Here is a 15742-nt window from a genome sequence, read left to right as displayed (position 1 = left end):
ATTATAGTATGGAACATGTGGATAGTAAATGTTGTAAAATTTACCAATAATTTGACTAAAATAATCCAAACTCATGATTAATTTATAAGAAATAATTTTAATTTAATTTAATAGACCCACTAAGGACACGTATTGTGGCACTGATTTTGAATGGAATGACCCGAAACAATGCTGAAATGACAAAAGCGTGTTTTGAAGAAATAAAGGTATTCGTAAGATGAGCCACATCTGGACATTGCATTTCCAAGTTAAAATTTGTTTATTCCTTTTTCGACTGGACATCTGCACTTTAGTATTTGCAAATTTTAAATGAACGTGACACTATCTTTTCAGGAAATGGCTCTTCACCTTAATACCATTATTTTAATTAATTGATGTAAAGTGAAAACAATGTCTGGATATATCCCAAAGACATCGTGAATTCCAAGTAATTTTGTAAAGAAACAGTGAATATATTACTCACCGATAGCCATTGTCAAGGTCAATACAGGTGGAATTGTTCTTACAGGGATTCTTTTTGCAGTCATTGAATTCTTGTTCACAAAAATATCCTTCCCAACCAGAAAGGCACATGCGTTGGTGGTTCTAAGGGAATATGAAAATTATACAACCTTTAGGTCATTTCTTATTACTCTTGGTTATTTTGATCTCTGTCAATTTATGATTTTTTTCAATTTTTATAGAATGTCAATACTTGTCAAAAATTACTTCACCGCAGTTTAAAAACTATGTGAATGGTATTCTTTTAGTATCTAATTCAGTAAAAGTTAATATTTATGTGTCAAGCTCACAATACAGAGCTATTGGTCTTGTTAAATGTTAATATAAAAGTAGTGTATTAGTAATATGAAGACTAGTGATTGTGTAAAACTAAATAACTAAATGTGGTACTTGACAACTAGCTCATGAGTTAAAAAAATAAGTACAACAAAATAAACCTTCTGACAGCTTTGTGATATTACTTACAAATAATTAACTTATGTAAGTGCAGTATTGTTCATTTATTGAAATTGTAAAACTTTGCATATTATTTTTCTGAAAAATCGAATTGGTCTATAACAATATTCAAAATACTGGAAGCAAAATTGCTTTTCCTGATTGGGCAAATAGAAAAACAACCCAAAAGACACTTCAAATTATGGTGGGACAGTGATTTATACATTAAAAATAATTTTGAAGACTAGAGCTCTTTTCAAAAAGTTAGAATTTGGGTTCTAAGGTTTAGCAATTCTAGATTTAGAAATACGAAAAATTGTAGCATCAATGTTAGGTGTTATCTTGATCTTCTCTGTTCAGTACCAGTAGCCACTGACCACCTGTGGTTATAGGGCATTGAAATGTGCCTGGTCCCAAATGAGGCTGTAAGTATAAAATACACACTGGATTTGGAAAAGTTAATATTAAAAAAGAATATAAAGTACCTCACTAATAATTTTATTACATGTTGTAATGGTAATAATTTGGATATAAAGAGTTAAACACACGATTGTATTATTAATATTAATTTCATCTGTTTCTTTGAACTTTTTTTTAATGTGGCTGCTATAAAATTTACTGAACGCACATAGATTTTTGTTACATTTCTAATGGACAGAGATGTGTCAGGTGATGCCAGCCCAACTTTTCACTTGGGAATGGAGTTGAGTCTACGTAGTTCTGTGGACACACAAGAGCAGGGGCTCTCTGAGATGGGAAAACATGTTCTGGTGTAATACATTCCAGTACATTGAGAAGGCCTAGCACCAGTGGATGCTTAATACCTGTTGATTGAACAATGGAAACAATGATAGGAAAAATAATGTAAAATATGAAGTTAGTACACAAAACAGACTTCACAAAGATTCTATACCTTTACTATAGGTAGACAGAAAGTTCATAAAGTTCAAACATTCCAGTCAACTAAATTTTTTCACCAGAGAAACACATACATTCATGCTCAATGTAGATGCATTTAGGTTACAATAATCCAAATGTATGAGTAGCTCCACTGAGGTCCCAGCTTTAGTTTTCAGCTGCTTTGAAAAGCAGAGGGATGAGAGTGGCCATACCAAGACCAGATTTTACTCCTGAACATGTGTTCATTCTCCACTCAGAGTTCTCATTCTCAGTATTTATGGTCTGCTGGATTTCAGCAGAAATTTTTTCCTGTGTTCTGCCTCTATCATTGTGAACTTCCTCAGAGTTTGGCAGTATTCAGAAAGTTTTCATTGACTGCATTTATCATATTTCTTTTTCCTTCTCTTTTGTGTAAGTGTTACAAAGAGGATTTACATGAAAATTGAAGGTAGTGATCATATTTTGTTTTATGCATATGCTATTTGAAATGGAAGCAATTCTGTAACAGGCAAGACTAAGCATCTGCTGTAGTGAATGGGGGACCATGACCCAACCTAGTGATAGACAGGAGGGCAGATCAGGATGCAGGATGGATGTCCGTAACCCGTGGACCATGTGAGGTGCCCTTTAGTTATTTCTGGCAATTCACCTTCAAAGGGGTGTTAATTGTTTCTGTTAAGACAAATGCATGAGTATACTGCTGGTTTTTATTTTGACGTATCAGTAGTAATTTGAAACAAATTCAGTGAGTGAGCAAAAAAGCCAAACAAATTTCTTTGCCATTAAAGCCATATATTTCTTATTGGTATTCTTGATGATTTAATAATGAGTAGAAAATTGCCATGCATTTAATGATCTAATTATCACTAAAGTGTCAGGTACCAAAGCAGTGATCTCCAGATATGATGGAATCTGTATGAAACAGAAACAAAGTGATCAAGGAAATAGACATTTTTCTAATATTAAACATGAAAAAAATATAAATGTTGCAGAGAGCAGAATATTAAGTAGAATTAACCCATAGTTCAAGTATTTCTATTCATCTGTTTCTTACTTGATTCAGAAGCATTATTCTGAACTTAGATATTCTTAGTGCAAAGCACTTTCCCGATCAGCACTATAAAGTTAATTAATTCCAGTAACTTAAAATAATAAAGCTGACACACTACTTTTAAGCCATATTACCTTGACATTCCATAATCATATAATAATATTTTGAGTTACTTTTCCTGAGGAGGAAAATGTATTTAAATATGTTTACTAAAACGAGTAAAAGTTTGTATAATTTGTGAGGTTGGTGTCACATTGTTTTTACCTCTTAATGCAAAGTAGACATTTGTCTTCCGGCCAAATTCAGATAAAAAAGTTTTCATAGTTTGAAAATACATAGTGAGCAGGAGACAGGAAAGACAGAAGATGATAAAAGATGACACAGATCCAACTCAGTGAACTACACAGCCAGTGAGACAGAAGACAAAGTGGTCAAGTTTGGTAGGTATAATAACTACATATATAACACACTCTATATAATATTCTGCATGTAACTATGTAGTAGTAGTTTAGTTTTTCAGGCCATGAGCTAGATATTTTAAATCCTTGTGATCAGTGACAAATATACAAATGTAAGAAGGTTAGCATAATTCTGAATATAAATTTTGAAGTCTGAGAGATGACATTTGAACACCAGCTTTGTGGCTTATTAAATATCCAGACATGTATGGAGTATTGAATTTCTCTTGCTGTGTAGAAAATTACCACAAATTTAGCAGCTTTAAACATAAATTTGCTGTCTCACATTTTCTGTGGTTCATATGTCCAGACACAGGTGAGTCAAGTCCTTTGCTTAAAGTCTCACCGGGCTAAAACAAGGTATTGACTGGGGTTATGATCTCATCTGAGGCTTGGGTTCCTTTTCCAAACAGTGGTTGTCAGTAAAATTTATTGCATTGTGGCCCTAGGACTTGGGTCTGGTCGCTTGCTAGTTGCCAGGCATGGATGGCTCTCAGATCCAGACGGTGTCACATCCTTGGCACATGGCCTTATCTTCTCAAAGCACAGTGGGATGGCTTGCTCCTTCAAGGCCAACAGGGGAGCACCTGCTTCTGTGTCTTATCTCCTTTAAGGACCCATCTAATTAGGTCAGGCACACCCGAGATAATCTTACATTTGATAAATCAGAGTCAGCTGATTAGGGACCTTAGTCACACCTGTAAAATCTCTTTTTCCATATAAAGTAACATAAATGGTAGTACTATCCCACTATTTTCACAGGTCTTACTTATGCTCAAGGAGAGTAGGTTTTACAGGACATGTGCACTAGGAGGTGGAGATCTTGGGGCCATTTTATAATTCTGCCTAACACATCTGCTAACCTACTTAATTTATCTAAGTAAACTATTTAAGTTATCTAAGCCTCAGGTGCATTTATACATAAAGTACCAATAATGTCTACTTCATATGCTTATTTTGAGCATTGCATGCAGTAATGATTTGGCTTGGCCTAGTAATGACATGCTTGGCCTAGTGACCAATAATCACCACTAATCAATAGCAACCATTCCTTCCAGGCTTGCCAGACTAGATCTGACAAGGTCAAAGTACAACACACAACAAGTACTACACTTGAACAGAATTATCCATCTCTACATTATTTCTTTGTATAGTAAGACCCCTACATACGAATGAGTTCTGTTCTGAGAGTGCGTTCATTAAGTCCAACAAAGTTAGCCTAGGTACCAACTAACACAGTCAGCTACATAGTACTGTACTGTAATAAGTTTATAATACTTTTTATACAAATAATACATAAAAAACAAACACAAAAATAAAGAAAACATTTTTAGTCTTACAGTATGGTACCTTGAAAAGTACAGTAGTACATCACAACAGCTGGCACTTCTTACCAGTACCAGCTACATCACTGCTGCTTTTACACTTGCTTCTGTACGTCCTGGGCTTGAAATAAAGATAGTGTACTACTGTACCCTACACAGTAAAGTATACAGTAAAGTACACAAAAGCACAACCAATTGTAGAGGATCCACGCACGTGACAAAGTACGCCAGACACATGAACTAACTTACGCAACTGGACATGCAAATGCACATCCACATCTTTGAAAGTTTGAAACTTGAATGTTCATATGTAAGGAAATTACTGTATGAACAATTTTCATTATTTCGTTATTTTTATTTTATTATTTAAAAGTATTTACTTTTCATTATTTCTTTTATGAACAATTCTTCATTACTATTATTTATTATTTTACATTACTTCTTTGTATGAACGTACTGAAGGATAAAGATTATCAGACTAGGAAAACAAAGATGAAAGAGGAGGAGAAAGAGAATCCAGCAATGTATCGATTACAAACACAAACTTAGACAATATGGACAAATTTCAGATAATAAATTAGGAAAATTGATCAAGAAATAGTGGAAAATCTTACTAAATAAGTAAACATTTTTAAATGCACCAAAAAGGGAGATTGATATTATGCTTACACAGACAAATAAAATTGCTTCCAAATCTTTAATTCTTCTCTTATGTCATATAGGTGCAGAAAACAGAAAAGCAGGGGAACTACCCAACTTAAATTTTGAGACTAGTAAAGTCTAGATACCAAAATCTGGCAAGCATATAACAAGAAATGCAAACTCAGTCAATCTTATGTGATCAAAAAAAGTAAAATTGAAAAAAATAATTTTAAGTAATTGAATCTAAGAGTGTCTTCAAGATTTGTTCTATTATGAGCAGGTAATTTGTTTTTGTTTTTGTCTTACAGAAATAAAAGTATGTTTCAATAGAAGAAACTCTACTAAAGAAGGAAAAAATGGTTTGACCATCTCAGATTCAGAAAAGAACATTATATAATTCAAAACACATTCATAAAAATTCTCTTATCAAATGAGAACTTTTCAGGAATGTCCTTATATTAATAAAAGCTATTTACCAAACAAACAACAAAAAAAAATCCTGCCAAACCTCATTTTGCCAAAAACAACTAGAGAAACTGAGTAAAATACATAGAACAATGATTGAATTCTGGAAAGAACAACCAAAACAGATTGCATCTCGTAAATTCTGGAGAGAAGGGAAGCAAACTAAAGTAAGATCACTCTTGCTCTTGATTTTAATGCCAGGACATTTGCTTTCTTAAATTCAGGTAAATAGAAGCAGCTGGAGCTTGCAACAATTTCCCTGGAATGAATATATATATATATATTTTTGTGTGTGTGTATATATATATATACACAGACACAAATATATGTATTCAACTCTGTTGAGGAGAGAGGTCCATGAAGAGAAGAACAAATAAATGATCCCAAATGTTGAGGAGCAATCATTGGGAGACATTTGTTCCCTAGGGTGAAACTACCCAATGTAAGCAGAAAGCAGCTAAAGTGAATAGCAAAGATCAGTAGTCTTGTGTTCCAGGAAAGGTCGAGGTTGGAGTTTAGGGCCTGTAAGATGCAATGGTCCTGCGAAACACTTTTCGCTTTCATGGAAACCCCAAGGTCTAGAAGTAAAACAAACCAGCCAAACTCCCAGCCCAGATCATGCTAAAACCCCACTCTACATTTTAGTTGAGGTCATAGATCTGTGCTCTGTTGTCCTGCCAGAGAAATGAAGTGTTCTTTGGAGGAAGTTAACATTAGAGGAAATTTTTCAATATTTGATAACAAAATGTCTGGTATTCAATAAAAAATTAAAGAATGTTGATGACCAAAATTCAAGAGAAAATCAGACAGTAGGAACAGATTATTCAGATATTGTGTTACTGGATATTTTTAAATGACTATGATTAATATATGTGAGAATATAGAACACAAAATAGAGAATTTCACTAGAAACCTGCTATAAAAAAGTCAAAAAAAATACTGTGATTTGGAAATAATAATAATTGAAATTTAATCATTTATTCCATTATTTTAATAAAATCTTAGTAGAGGATTAGTAGTAAATATCCAGACTGAAGTACATAAAGACAAAAGAATAAAGAAGTCAGAAAAAAAAAAAAACTGTCAAATATGGGAAATAATAAAAAGAATTGAAATATTAAAGAGGGAGAAGAGAAACTGGATAAGAGCAATATTTGAAAAAATTACTGCCTGAGAATTGTCCAAAGATAACAGAAGACAGTAACCACAGATTTAGAAAGATCTCCAGACCTATGCTGGATTAAGCACAAAGAAAACACTATCTAGGGTAAAACTGCTGATAATGAAAGAAAGAGTAAATCTTAAAAGCAGCCAAAGAACAAAGACACTTACTTTCAAAGGGACATCAGGTCTGGCAATTTACTTCCCAACAGTGGAAGCAAGAACCCAGTAGAACAATATGATAATGGACTGAGAGAAATTAATTGCCAACCTAAAAGTCCACCCCTATGAAACATATCCTTCAACTGGGGAAGAAGAAAAACTCCTTTTAAGAAAAAACAAAGCTTGAGGATTTACTGCAGTATGTAAGATTGCAGGGATTTAATGAGAGACAGCCAGGATTTAAAATCAAGCTCCATGAATTATTAGCTAAATAATAATAAGCCTGCTACTTAATCTCAAGGAACATCAGAAATAATGGTACCTGACTGATGAGGGTGGAGGATTAAATGAGTCCTTAGGATAGGACTTCATATGATATCTGACTCACAGTCAGATACCAGTAACTTAACTAAAATGTTCTCTTGCCTGTGACCTTTCCAGGTAATCTAAACTACTCTTGTGCATTGGATTCCTGCTTCTTTGGCATTCTTCCATCTGGAATATCTTCACTTACTTCCCGTGACCTCTGCCCCAACTTTTGAAATTTGGTTCCTCCGTCTAGGTCAAAATAAATGCCACATTCTACCTGAAGCTTTGATCATTTCCTCCAGTATACTTCCCTTTCTCACAATTACTGTTTTATTGTTCATGACACTTTTTATGTATACTAGTTACATACATGTTCTATCTTATGCTTGGTACTTACCATATTTTAAAATAACTTACTTATTTTATTGTGTATTTTTCTAACTTGTAAAATATAAAGTCAAATCTGTTTTGTCCACCAATTATCACTATCTTGAATACTATCTTATATTTGACTGAAAGAATGGATGTTAAATCATGGAATATATATGATATTAATTGTTAATATGTAGTCCAGAAAATATTTTATTTATAATTTCTAGATATTCAGTCATCTCATTTTCCTAACAAGAAAATTTATATTTTAGAATTCCTTTAAATAGCCCTTCCTTACAATCAACTAAAACTAGATCTATAAATGAGGATTGAAAATCCCAATGAAAGAAGCATTAGACTGACTCCATTATGAAGTGTTTACATATTGAGGTAATTATATTTGATTGTCTTAGCCACAAAATTCATCTTACTTTATGAAACTTACTTTTTGATTCCTGAAAATTTAGATACACACTAAAAGAATAAAAATTTTAAAAACACTTATATTGTTGTCTTTTTCTAATTCATTACTCATATGATCCTAGGAAGAAGGACAAAGATTATTTTTTCACTAATAAAATGAAAAAAAATTGAAAATCCATAATGAGTTCAGTTCTTGTAAGAATAAAGGGCTCTGCCTGTTGACTTATTGTCCGTTTCCTTTTAATATTATTTTAAGTACTTAGTCTAATCTTTAAAGACTTATAGAATTAACCATAGACATAAAGACTTCCAAATACTGGATAAAGTGATACTCAGGGTTAGACATGAATATGGTCATCTTTATTCTTAAAAACAAACAAGCAAAACTATGTTAACATTATTTCTTTCAGCTGGAGAAAATGATTTATCTTGGTTCTTTAAATCTAAAATGAAATAATATGTATTATTCTGACAGAAAGTTAATGTAATATTTAAAAACAATTTCTATAAAAAGTTATAAATGTTGAATCTGATTGAATGTATTCTGAAATAAAGCAATGGAAATATATGTTAAATTGAGTGATAGTTTCAAGGCAGAACTGTTTTAGAAAAACACAATTTCTTTAACTTGGGAAAATCTAATATAAATATGTGAAGAATATGAAAAGCCACACATTAGATGTGGATATTAATAGAGCATATATGAAACTATGCTGACCTTTTAAAACACTTTCTAAAGGAAATATAAGTCGCTAAGAAATTTAGTCACTGTTTTCATGTAAAGATACTTTTTGCTAGTGATAAAAGAGCAAATTAGCATTTTAGTGCCTATTCTAAATGAGAAAATGACATTAAGCGCAAATTTCCACTTTTATTTGCTATATTCTAGTCAATCTACTCATAAAATTCATATTATATTCTTCAAAATAATCTCAGCTCTTTGTCTACTCTGCTATTTTGCATCTGTAGTCTCTATTAGCAATCCATTTGTGATAATGTAGCTCTCTTATTGCATGTCCTACCTTCAGAAACTATTTGTGATCCTTTCCAAAGGGTTCCCATACTTTTAACAGCACTTTTTGTTTGTTTGTTTTTAAAGAAAGAGTTTAAAACTAGAATAAAAGAGCTTAGGCTACCAGTACCAGAATTTTATTCCTCACTGATAACATAGCTATGATGGGAAGAGTTTACCTGCCATTGAGGTGTACTGTTCCAGCACATTCTTATATCTTCAATACTGCTTTCCATACTGACTCAATTTGACAACTGGAGATATAATCTATTACACAAAACTTTATCCCCAGGGCATAGATAGTACTTAAGAATACAAAAAACATAAACTTCTGAGGAACTGTCACCAACATAAAGGTGTCAGAATATGAATGCAATTCTGCTACAGATAGTTTAGATGTTTGGGACAATTACTTTTTGGTCTGAAAGTCAAATGACAATAATACAAGCACACCATGAACTAAAAAGCATTTTGCCCCATCAGGCTTTTTCTAAGATACATTGCAGAAGGATGATAACGTAATTCCTTTTCTCACACTCAGTTTTCTAGCACATTAGAAAGCCCATAGCATTTTACATCTTTTATTGCTCCAAACTGTCTTAAACATTAGATTATTTGGCTCAGTTATTTTAAAGATTTTTGTTTGTTAATTGTAAATAAGAAACTCTCATACAATCACATTTCCCTAGGGTGTGTAAATAAATAAAGCAGTGAAAAGCAGTTGTGCTCTTACTGAGCAGGGCGGGGAGCCCAGAGCCCTGCTGGTTTAGCTGTCCTAGCCTCTCTCTCTCCACACCAGCCCCTAAGGACAGCATGCACCCACATCAGAGTCTCAAAACGCAGATTGAAAACCACTGATCCATTCAACTTATTCCATTTTATAATGAGAAAGCTGAACCTGTAGAGGCTAATTGCTCAAGCTGCTGTAACTAGTTGACGGCAGAACAGAATTAGAGGGCTTCCCTGGTGGCGCAGTGGTTGAGAGTCCACCTGCCGGTGCAAGGGTCACGCGTTCTTACCCCGGTTCAAGAAGATCCCACATGCCGCGGAGCGACTGGGCCCGTGAGCCATGGCTGCTGAGCCTGCGCGTCCGGAGCCTGTGCTCCGCAACGGGAGAGGCCACAGCAGTGAGAGGCCCGCGTACCGCAAAAAAAACACAAAAAAATACACAGAATTAGAACTCATGTCTCCTGACTCTTTGTCTAGTATTCACAAATGTAGCAAAAATATCAGTTAAAAACGTCTGGTAAATTAATACATTCAGAAATATATTTTCTGAAATATACCATGAAAACAATCTGAGAATTTTGTTAAGGTAACTTTCAAATCATGTATGTTGAATATTCCCTTTTAATATATGAATTCACTTATATATATATATATATATATATATATTCTCTTTTCTCTGTATATTATTAAGTAGCTAGATAGTCTAGTTGACACCAAAATGATACTGTACAAATAGCAGTGACCAATAGTCATTAACTTTACCCTCATAATAGAGATGCTAAAGGAGAAAGCCCGGAGGTTAACAGTATAACCAATGTTAATCGCTTATAACTGACGTTCTAACATGTAGTTTGAGTAGTACATGCATGGAATAAGGAGATCTACCCTGGCTCTACAGGTGATTTTCAGGTTGGATATGGACAGCTTTCATGCTCACTGAGCTTGATGGTGCCAGGCAGTAGCAACAGTAAATATCATCACTTTGACTGAAGAATGCAGCCAACAGTCACGAGGTGTTTGCAGCCTCAGGATATATGAAAATCAGTGTGGCTGAAAGTTTTCAGACCATGAATATGGAACTCATTTCCAGCATAGTGACCCCAAGGGAAATAAGCATCTCTAACCATAGAAAAGTAAGCCAGGCTTTTACACAGCAGAAGTAGAAGCAAGTACCAAGCAAACAATGTAATATTTTCCTATTGTTTTAGATACTTTCAATAACTCCTTGCAATAGATCATTTTATCACTTGATAAAGTAAAATAAACTAATGAATATGACAAATTGTTAAGATATTTCAAATATGGTTTTACAGTTATTTTGACTATTTTACATTATGTAAAACTTTTTGTTCTTGATATTTTAAATTTATTAGGATTTTTAACTTAATTCTGTAAAATTAGGTGGAGGTTTTCTTTAGTTTTTAAACAGAAAGTATTTACGTGTAACACTAGGTAGATAGATGATAGATGGATAGGTAGATAGATACAATATATTGCATATAATTATAGATATATCTAGCATATATAACAATAAATGCATATAGTATATTTCAAATACATTTTACATTATATATATAATCTGAATCTAAAGCTTATTTTCAGAGTTATTTAGCAAATACCACATATTATAGTGTTTCTGCCTCTTTTTTCCCCCCTTTTTAAACATAATTATTTCCTAACAATTTCCAAGAGGAATTCTAGCACATCACAGTTAGAAGAGCACTGGTTAGAATCATAATGTAAGACCTAATGTAAGTCATAATTGCCATGACCTTAATGATTATTGAATACTTTATCTGTAGGTTGCAGTTCCTTGATAGGAGAGCTGTTTCGTCTTATGGTTAACCATAATGATTTTATCACAGGTTAATAAGCTACCTTTGCAACAGAATTAGTAGTAAGAAGGGTGAAATGAGAACTCAGCCACAAGTGTTGTAACCAAGAAAGCAGCAGGCAGGAAGGGCTAAGACGGTGTAACAATGCTCAGAAAAGTGTGAACTCCAATTTCAGATAGCCTCTTGTCATCAGCCTGTTGGGATCCATGAATCCAATAATAATTTCAAGAAGCAAATGTGGTATTCTCAAATATCATTAACTATGAAAGCAAGCCCTCTGAGATGTGTTTGGCATTTTAGAATTTAATGTTATTGATTTGATCACTACTCCCCTTCCTCCTCAGGTAATCAGATGGGTCTTTCTTCTTTTGTTTCTTCTTTTTCTACTTATTTGTTTATTCATTTTGCGTGTGTGTGTGTGTGGAATCAGGGAATAAAGGCTGTGTTTTCATTCTATCAATAAGTAAATCTTTTCTACATAAATTAAACCACTTATGGGTTCTTATATATCTTCCACATATATTAAACCATTGACATAATGTGAATGGAGACAGGAGTGAATCCCCTGGAGGGGTCAGAGTGTTTGGCCTGGTCTAGGAGGCTGCTACATTTAGACCACTGAGAAACTCATCTAACTGCTCCTAACTGGTCATAATATTTATATAAATAAACGTGGACTAGGTCACTAACTCTTTCAATCTTAAAATGATCATGTTTTTTATTGCTCTATTTAAATTTCCCAGAAGACCCAGGTGTTAACAAGGACAGTGGCTCTACTGAGCCTAGTGTTCTACCAGCTGTCTAGAGCATTCCTCGTGATTCCTTAATTCCCGTTTAACAAAATTATGTTCTGAAATGACAGCTGGGAACAAAGTAAATGGTTTACAACCTACAGTTTTTCTTGGAAGAGCCACTGTTAAAATATACCTTTGTTTCTAATCTCTTAGACCAGTTCATGAGGCAAGATGTGTTTTTAAAAACACACAAAGAGAAATGTCTTATCATGTCATAATAATCAATATTTATTCACTAAGAACATCAGATAAATTAATCTTAATTTGTTTTAGTTAAACAAAGTCAATAGCTATTGTCATATACAGAAAGGAAGCAGAGTCTCCAATGACCTTGGATTTGAAGTTTACAAGTACTTTTTCAGGTAGTTTCTTTTTATTCTGTTAACATAAATATTTACAATAAGAGGAAATTTCTAAGTATGAAACAAAAGTAATTTGTTAATATGTGATAATATTAAATCACTAGTAACTTTATAATCATATATCATATAATCATTTTCTTGCCAAATCATGTAACATTTTAAGCAATCATCTTAAAATTTTAAGACAAAAATAATTTTGGAAGAACATGTTTTTTCTTTGTCAGAAGTTCTTTCTCTAAGTGTGGTAAGCTACTATTCTGACTAAAAGCCTACCTTTCAAAGATGGTTACTATAAGTATTTCAGCTGATAGTGTTATGGAGATTCCCTTGTATGTTATTTGTTGCTTTTTTCCCCCTTGCTGCTTTTAATATTTTTTCTTCTTTCTTTCTTTTCTTTCTTTACTTTCTTTCTTTCTTTCTTTCTTTCTTTCTTTCTTTCTTTCTTTCTTTCTTTATAGCTGTGTTGGGTCTTTGTTACTGCATGTGGGCTTTCACTAGTTGTGGTGAGCGGGGGCTACTCTTCATTGTGGTGCATGGGTTTCCCATTGCAGTGGCTTCTCTTGTTGCAGAGTGTAGGTGCACAGGCTTCAGTAGTTGTGGCATATGGGTTCAGTAGTTGTGGCTCACAGGCTCTAGAGCACAGGCTCAGTAGCTATGGCACATGGGCTCAGTTGTTCCGTGGCACGTGGGATCTTCCCGGACCAGGGCTCGAACCCATGTCCCATGCATTGGCAGGCAGATTCTTAACCACTGTGCCATGAGGGAAGTCCCTAATATTTTTTCTTTGTATTTAATTTTTGTTAGTTTGATTAGTATTTGGTTTGGCATGTTCCTCTTTGGATTTATCTTGTTTGGGACTCTCTGTGCTTCCTGGACTTGGGTGACTATTTCCTTTCCCATGTTATGGAAGTCTTTAGCTTTAATTTTTTTAACTATTTTCTCAGGCCCTTTCTCCTTCTCTTTTTCTTCTGGGACCCCTATAATTCAAATGTTGGTGTGTTTAATGTTGTCCCAGAGGTATCTGAGGCTATCTTAATTTCTTTTCATTCTTTTTCCTTTATTCTGTTCCACAGCAGCGATTTCCACCATTCTGTCTTCCAGCTCACTTATCCGTTCTTTGGCCTCGGTTATTATTCTGCTATTAATTAATTCTAGTGTATTTTTCATTTCAGTTATTTTATTGTTTATCTATGTTTGTTTGTCCTTTAGTTCCTATACGTCTTTGTTAACCATTTCTTGTATCTTCTCGATCCATGCCTCCATTCTTTTTTTGAGGTCTTGGATCATCTTTACTATCGTTACTCTGAATTATTTTTCAGGTAGGGTGCCTATCTCCTCTTCATTTAGTTGTTCTTATAGGGTTTTATCTTGCTCTTTCATCTGCAACATTTCTTTTGCATCTCATTTTGTGAAACTTACTGTGTGGTCTCCCTTGCCCAGGCTACAGGACTGTAAATCCTCTTGCTTTGAGTGTCTGCCCCCTGATGGGTCAGGTTGGCCCAGAGGCTTGTGCTGTTACCCCTTGATAAGGAGTTGACCTGATGTTGTAGTGACAAGAGCCTGCACTGGATATTGTGTGGGGTCTCACCTTTGCTCTGTGGTTGTCACTGCCCTGTTGGTGGGGGTAGGGGGTCTGCTTCCTAGCTGTTGGAGTAGAGGTCCCAGATCTATTACTGAGCTGTGTTTCTGATCCTCAGTGTGAGGTAAGAGAGATTGGAGCATTCTCACTGTGAGAGAAGCCACTGACTCTTCCTCCTCTACAGGTATTCTCCTGTGAATGTGCTCTGTTGTGTTCCCTTTCACCCATTGTGCGAGCTCTCAGATTACACTGTTGTTGGCACTGCTTTAAGTCCCACCTTAACCGTGGGTGTGTTGGCATTTGGCTCTGGTGTCTCTCAGGTGTTGTTTTCACCAGGCCACCAAAGCAGATCCACTGAGGTCAGGTCCTAGGATTGCAGTAGTCATGCACCTGGACCCACTGTGGGAACTATGGATGCAGCTTAGGCTTTGGCCTGGCCTGATCCCTGCATGTACATGCCCACAAAGCTGCTAAAGCCCAACCCATCCCTGCTGCAGGGACACTTGTTGTCCTTACAGATGTCTTGCAGGCACTGAATTTAGGAGCCATCAGTGGAGGAGTAACTTCATGGTTCACGCAGCTGCGAGGAGGGATTTCAGTGATTCTTCCTTAGTCACATGGCTCCTGGGATTCAGCTGTGGTTTCAGCCCCACCCCTGGGTGGATTTCCTAGTGCAGGGAGCTATCCATGCCCTCTCAGGACAGCAGGGAAGGTCCTGGTACCCACTGATAGATTTCCCAGTTGTGGGGGTTATCCATGCCCTCCCGTGACAGTGGACCAGGTCCTGGCACCCACTGATGGAATTTCTTGTGGCAGGAGCTCTCTGCACCCTTCCAGGTAAGCAAGGGTGGGTCCTGTGGCCCACTGATGGATTTCCTAATGGTGGAAACTGTCTGTACCCTTCAAGGTCAGCAGGGGCAGGTTCTGGGGCTCACTGATGCAATTCCTAGTGTCAGAGCTGTCCATGCCCTTCCAGCTAGTGGGAGTAGGACCTGGTGTCTGCCCACGAGTTTGGTAGAGACATCCAGTGCCCACCTCTGGAGCCCAAGATGGTGGCAGCAACTCACACCTGCCCCCAGAGCTCCTGTGTCCTGTTGCCTGGAAGTGCTTACAATGGTAGAATTTCTTATGGTGGTCCCGCCCCTCTCCTTGTGCACCTCCCAATAATGGTGCTTTGCTTCTCTGGTGGGCCCAGGCTTCTTCCTAGTACACCCTCAGTTGCCATGG

At 35.4% G+C, this 15742-nt stretch overlaps 1 protein-coding gene across 1 annotated transcript in view; it reads right to left on the bottom strand.

Moving 5' to 3' along the window:
- Positions 1-15742, bottom strand: part of EYS (EGF-like photoreceptor maintenance factor) — a 1631219-nt gene that overhangs the window by 1180930 nt on the left and 434547 nt on the right. The window contains 1 exon segment of the mRNA XM_024761621.1: positions 464-585. Within this exon segment, the coding sequence (XP_024617389.1) occupies positions 464-585 (122 nt within the window).

The sequence above is a fragment of the Neophocaena asiaeorientalis genome, unplaced genomic scaffold (assembly GCF_003031525.2).
Source record: "Neophocaena asiaeorientalis asiaeorientalis breed wild unplaced genomic scaffold, Neophocaena_asiaeorientalis_V1.1 scaffold169, whole genome shotgun sequence".
Taxonomy (NCBI): domain Eukaryota; kingdom Metazoa; phylum Chordata; class Mammalia; order Artiodactyla; family Phocoenidae; genus Neophocaena; species Neophocaena asiaeorientalis.
Note: the sequence above shows the minus strand (reverse complement) of the source record. Positions and strands in the feature narration are given on the sequence as shown.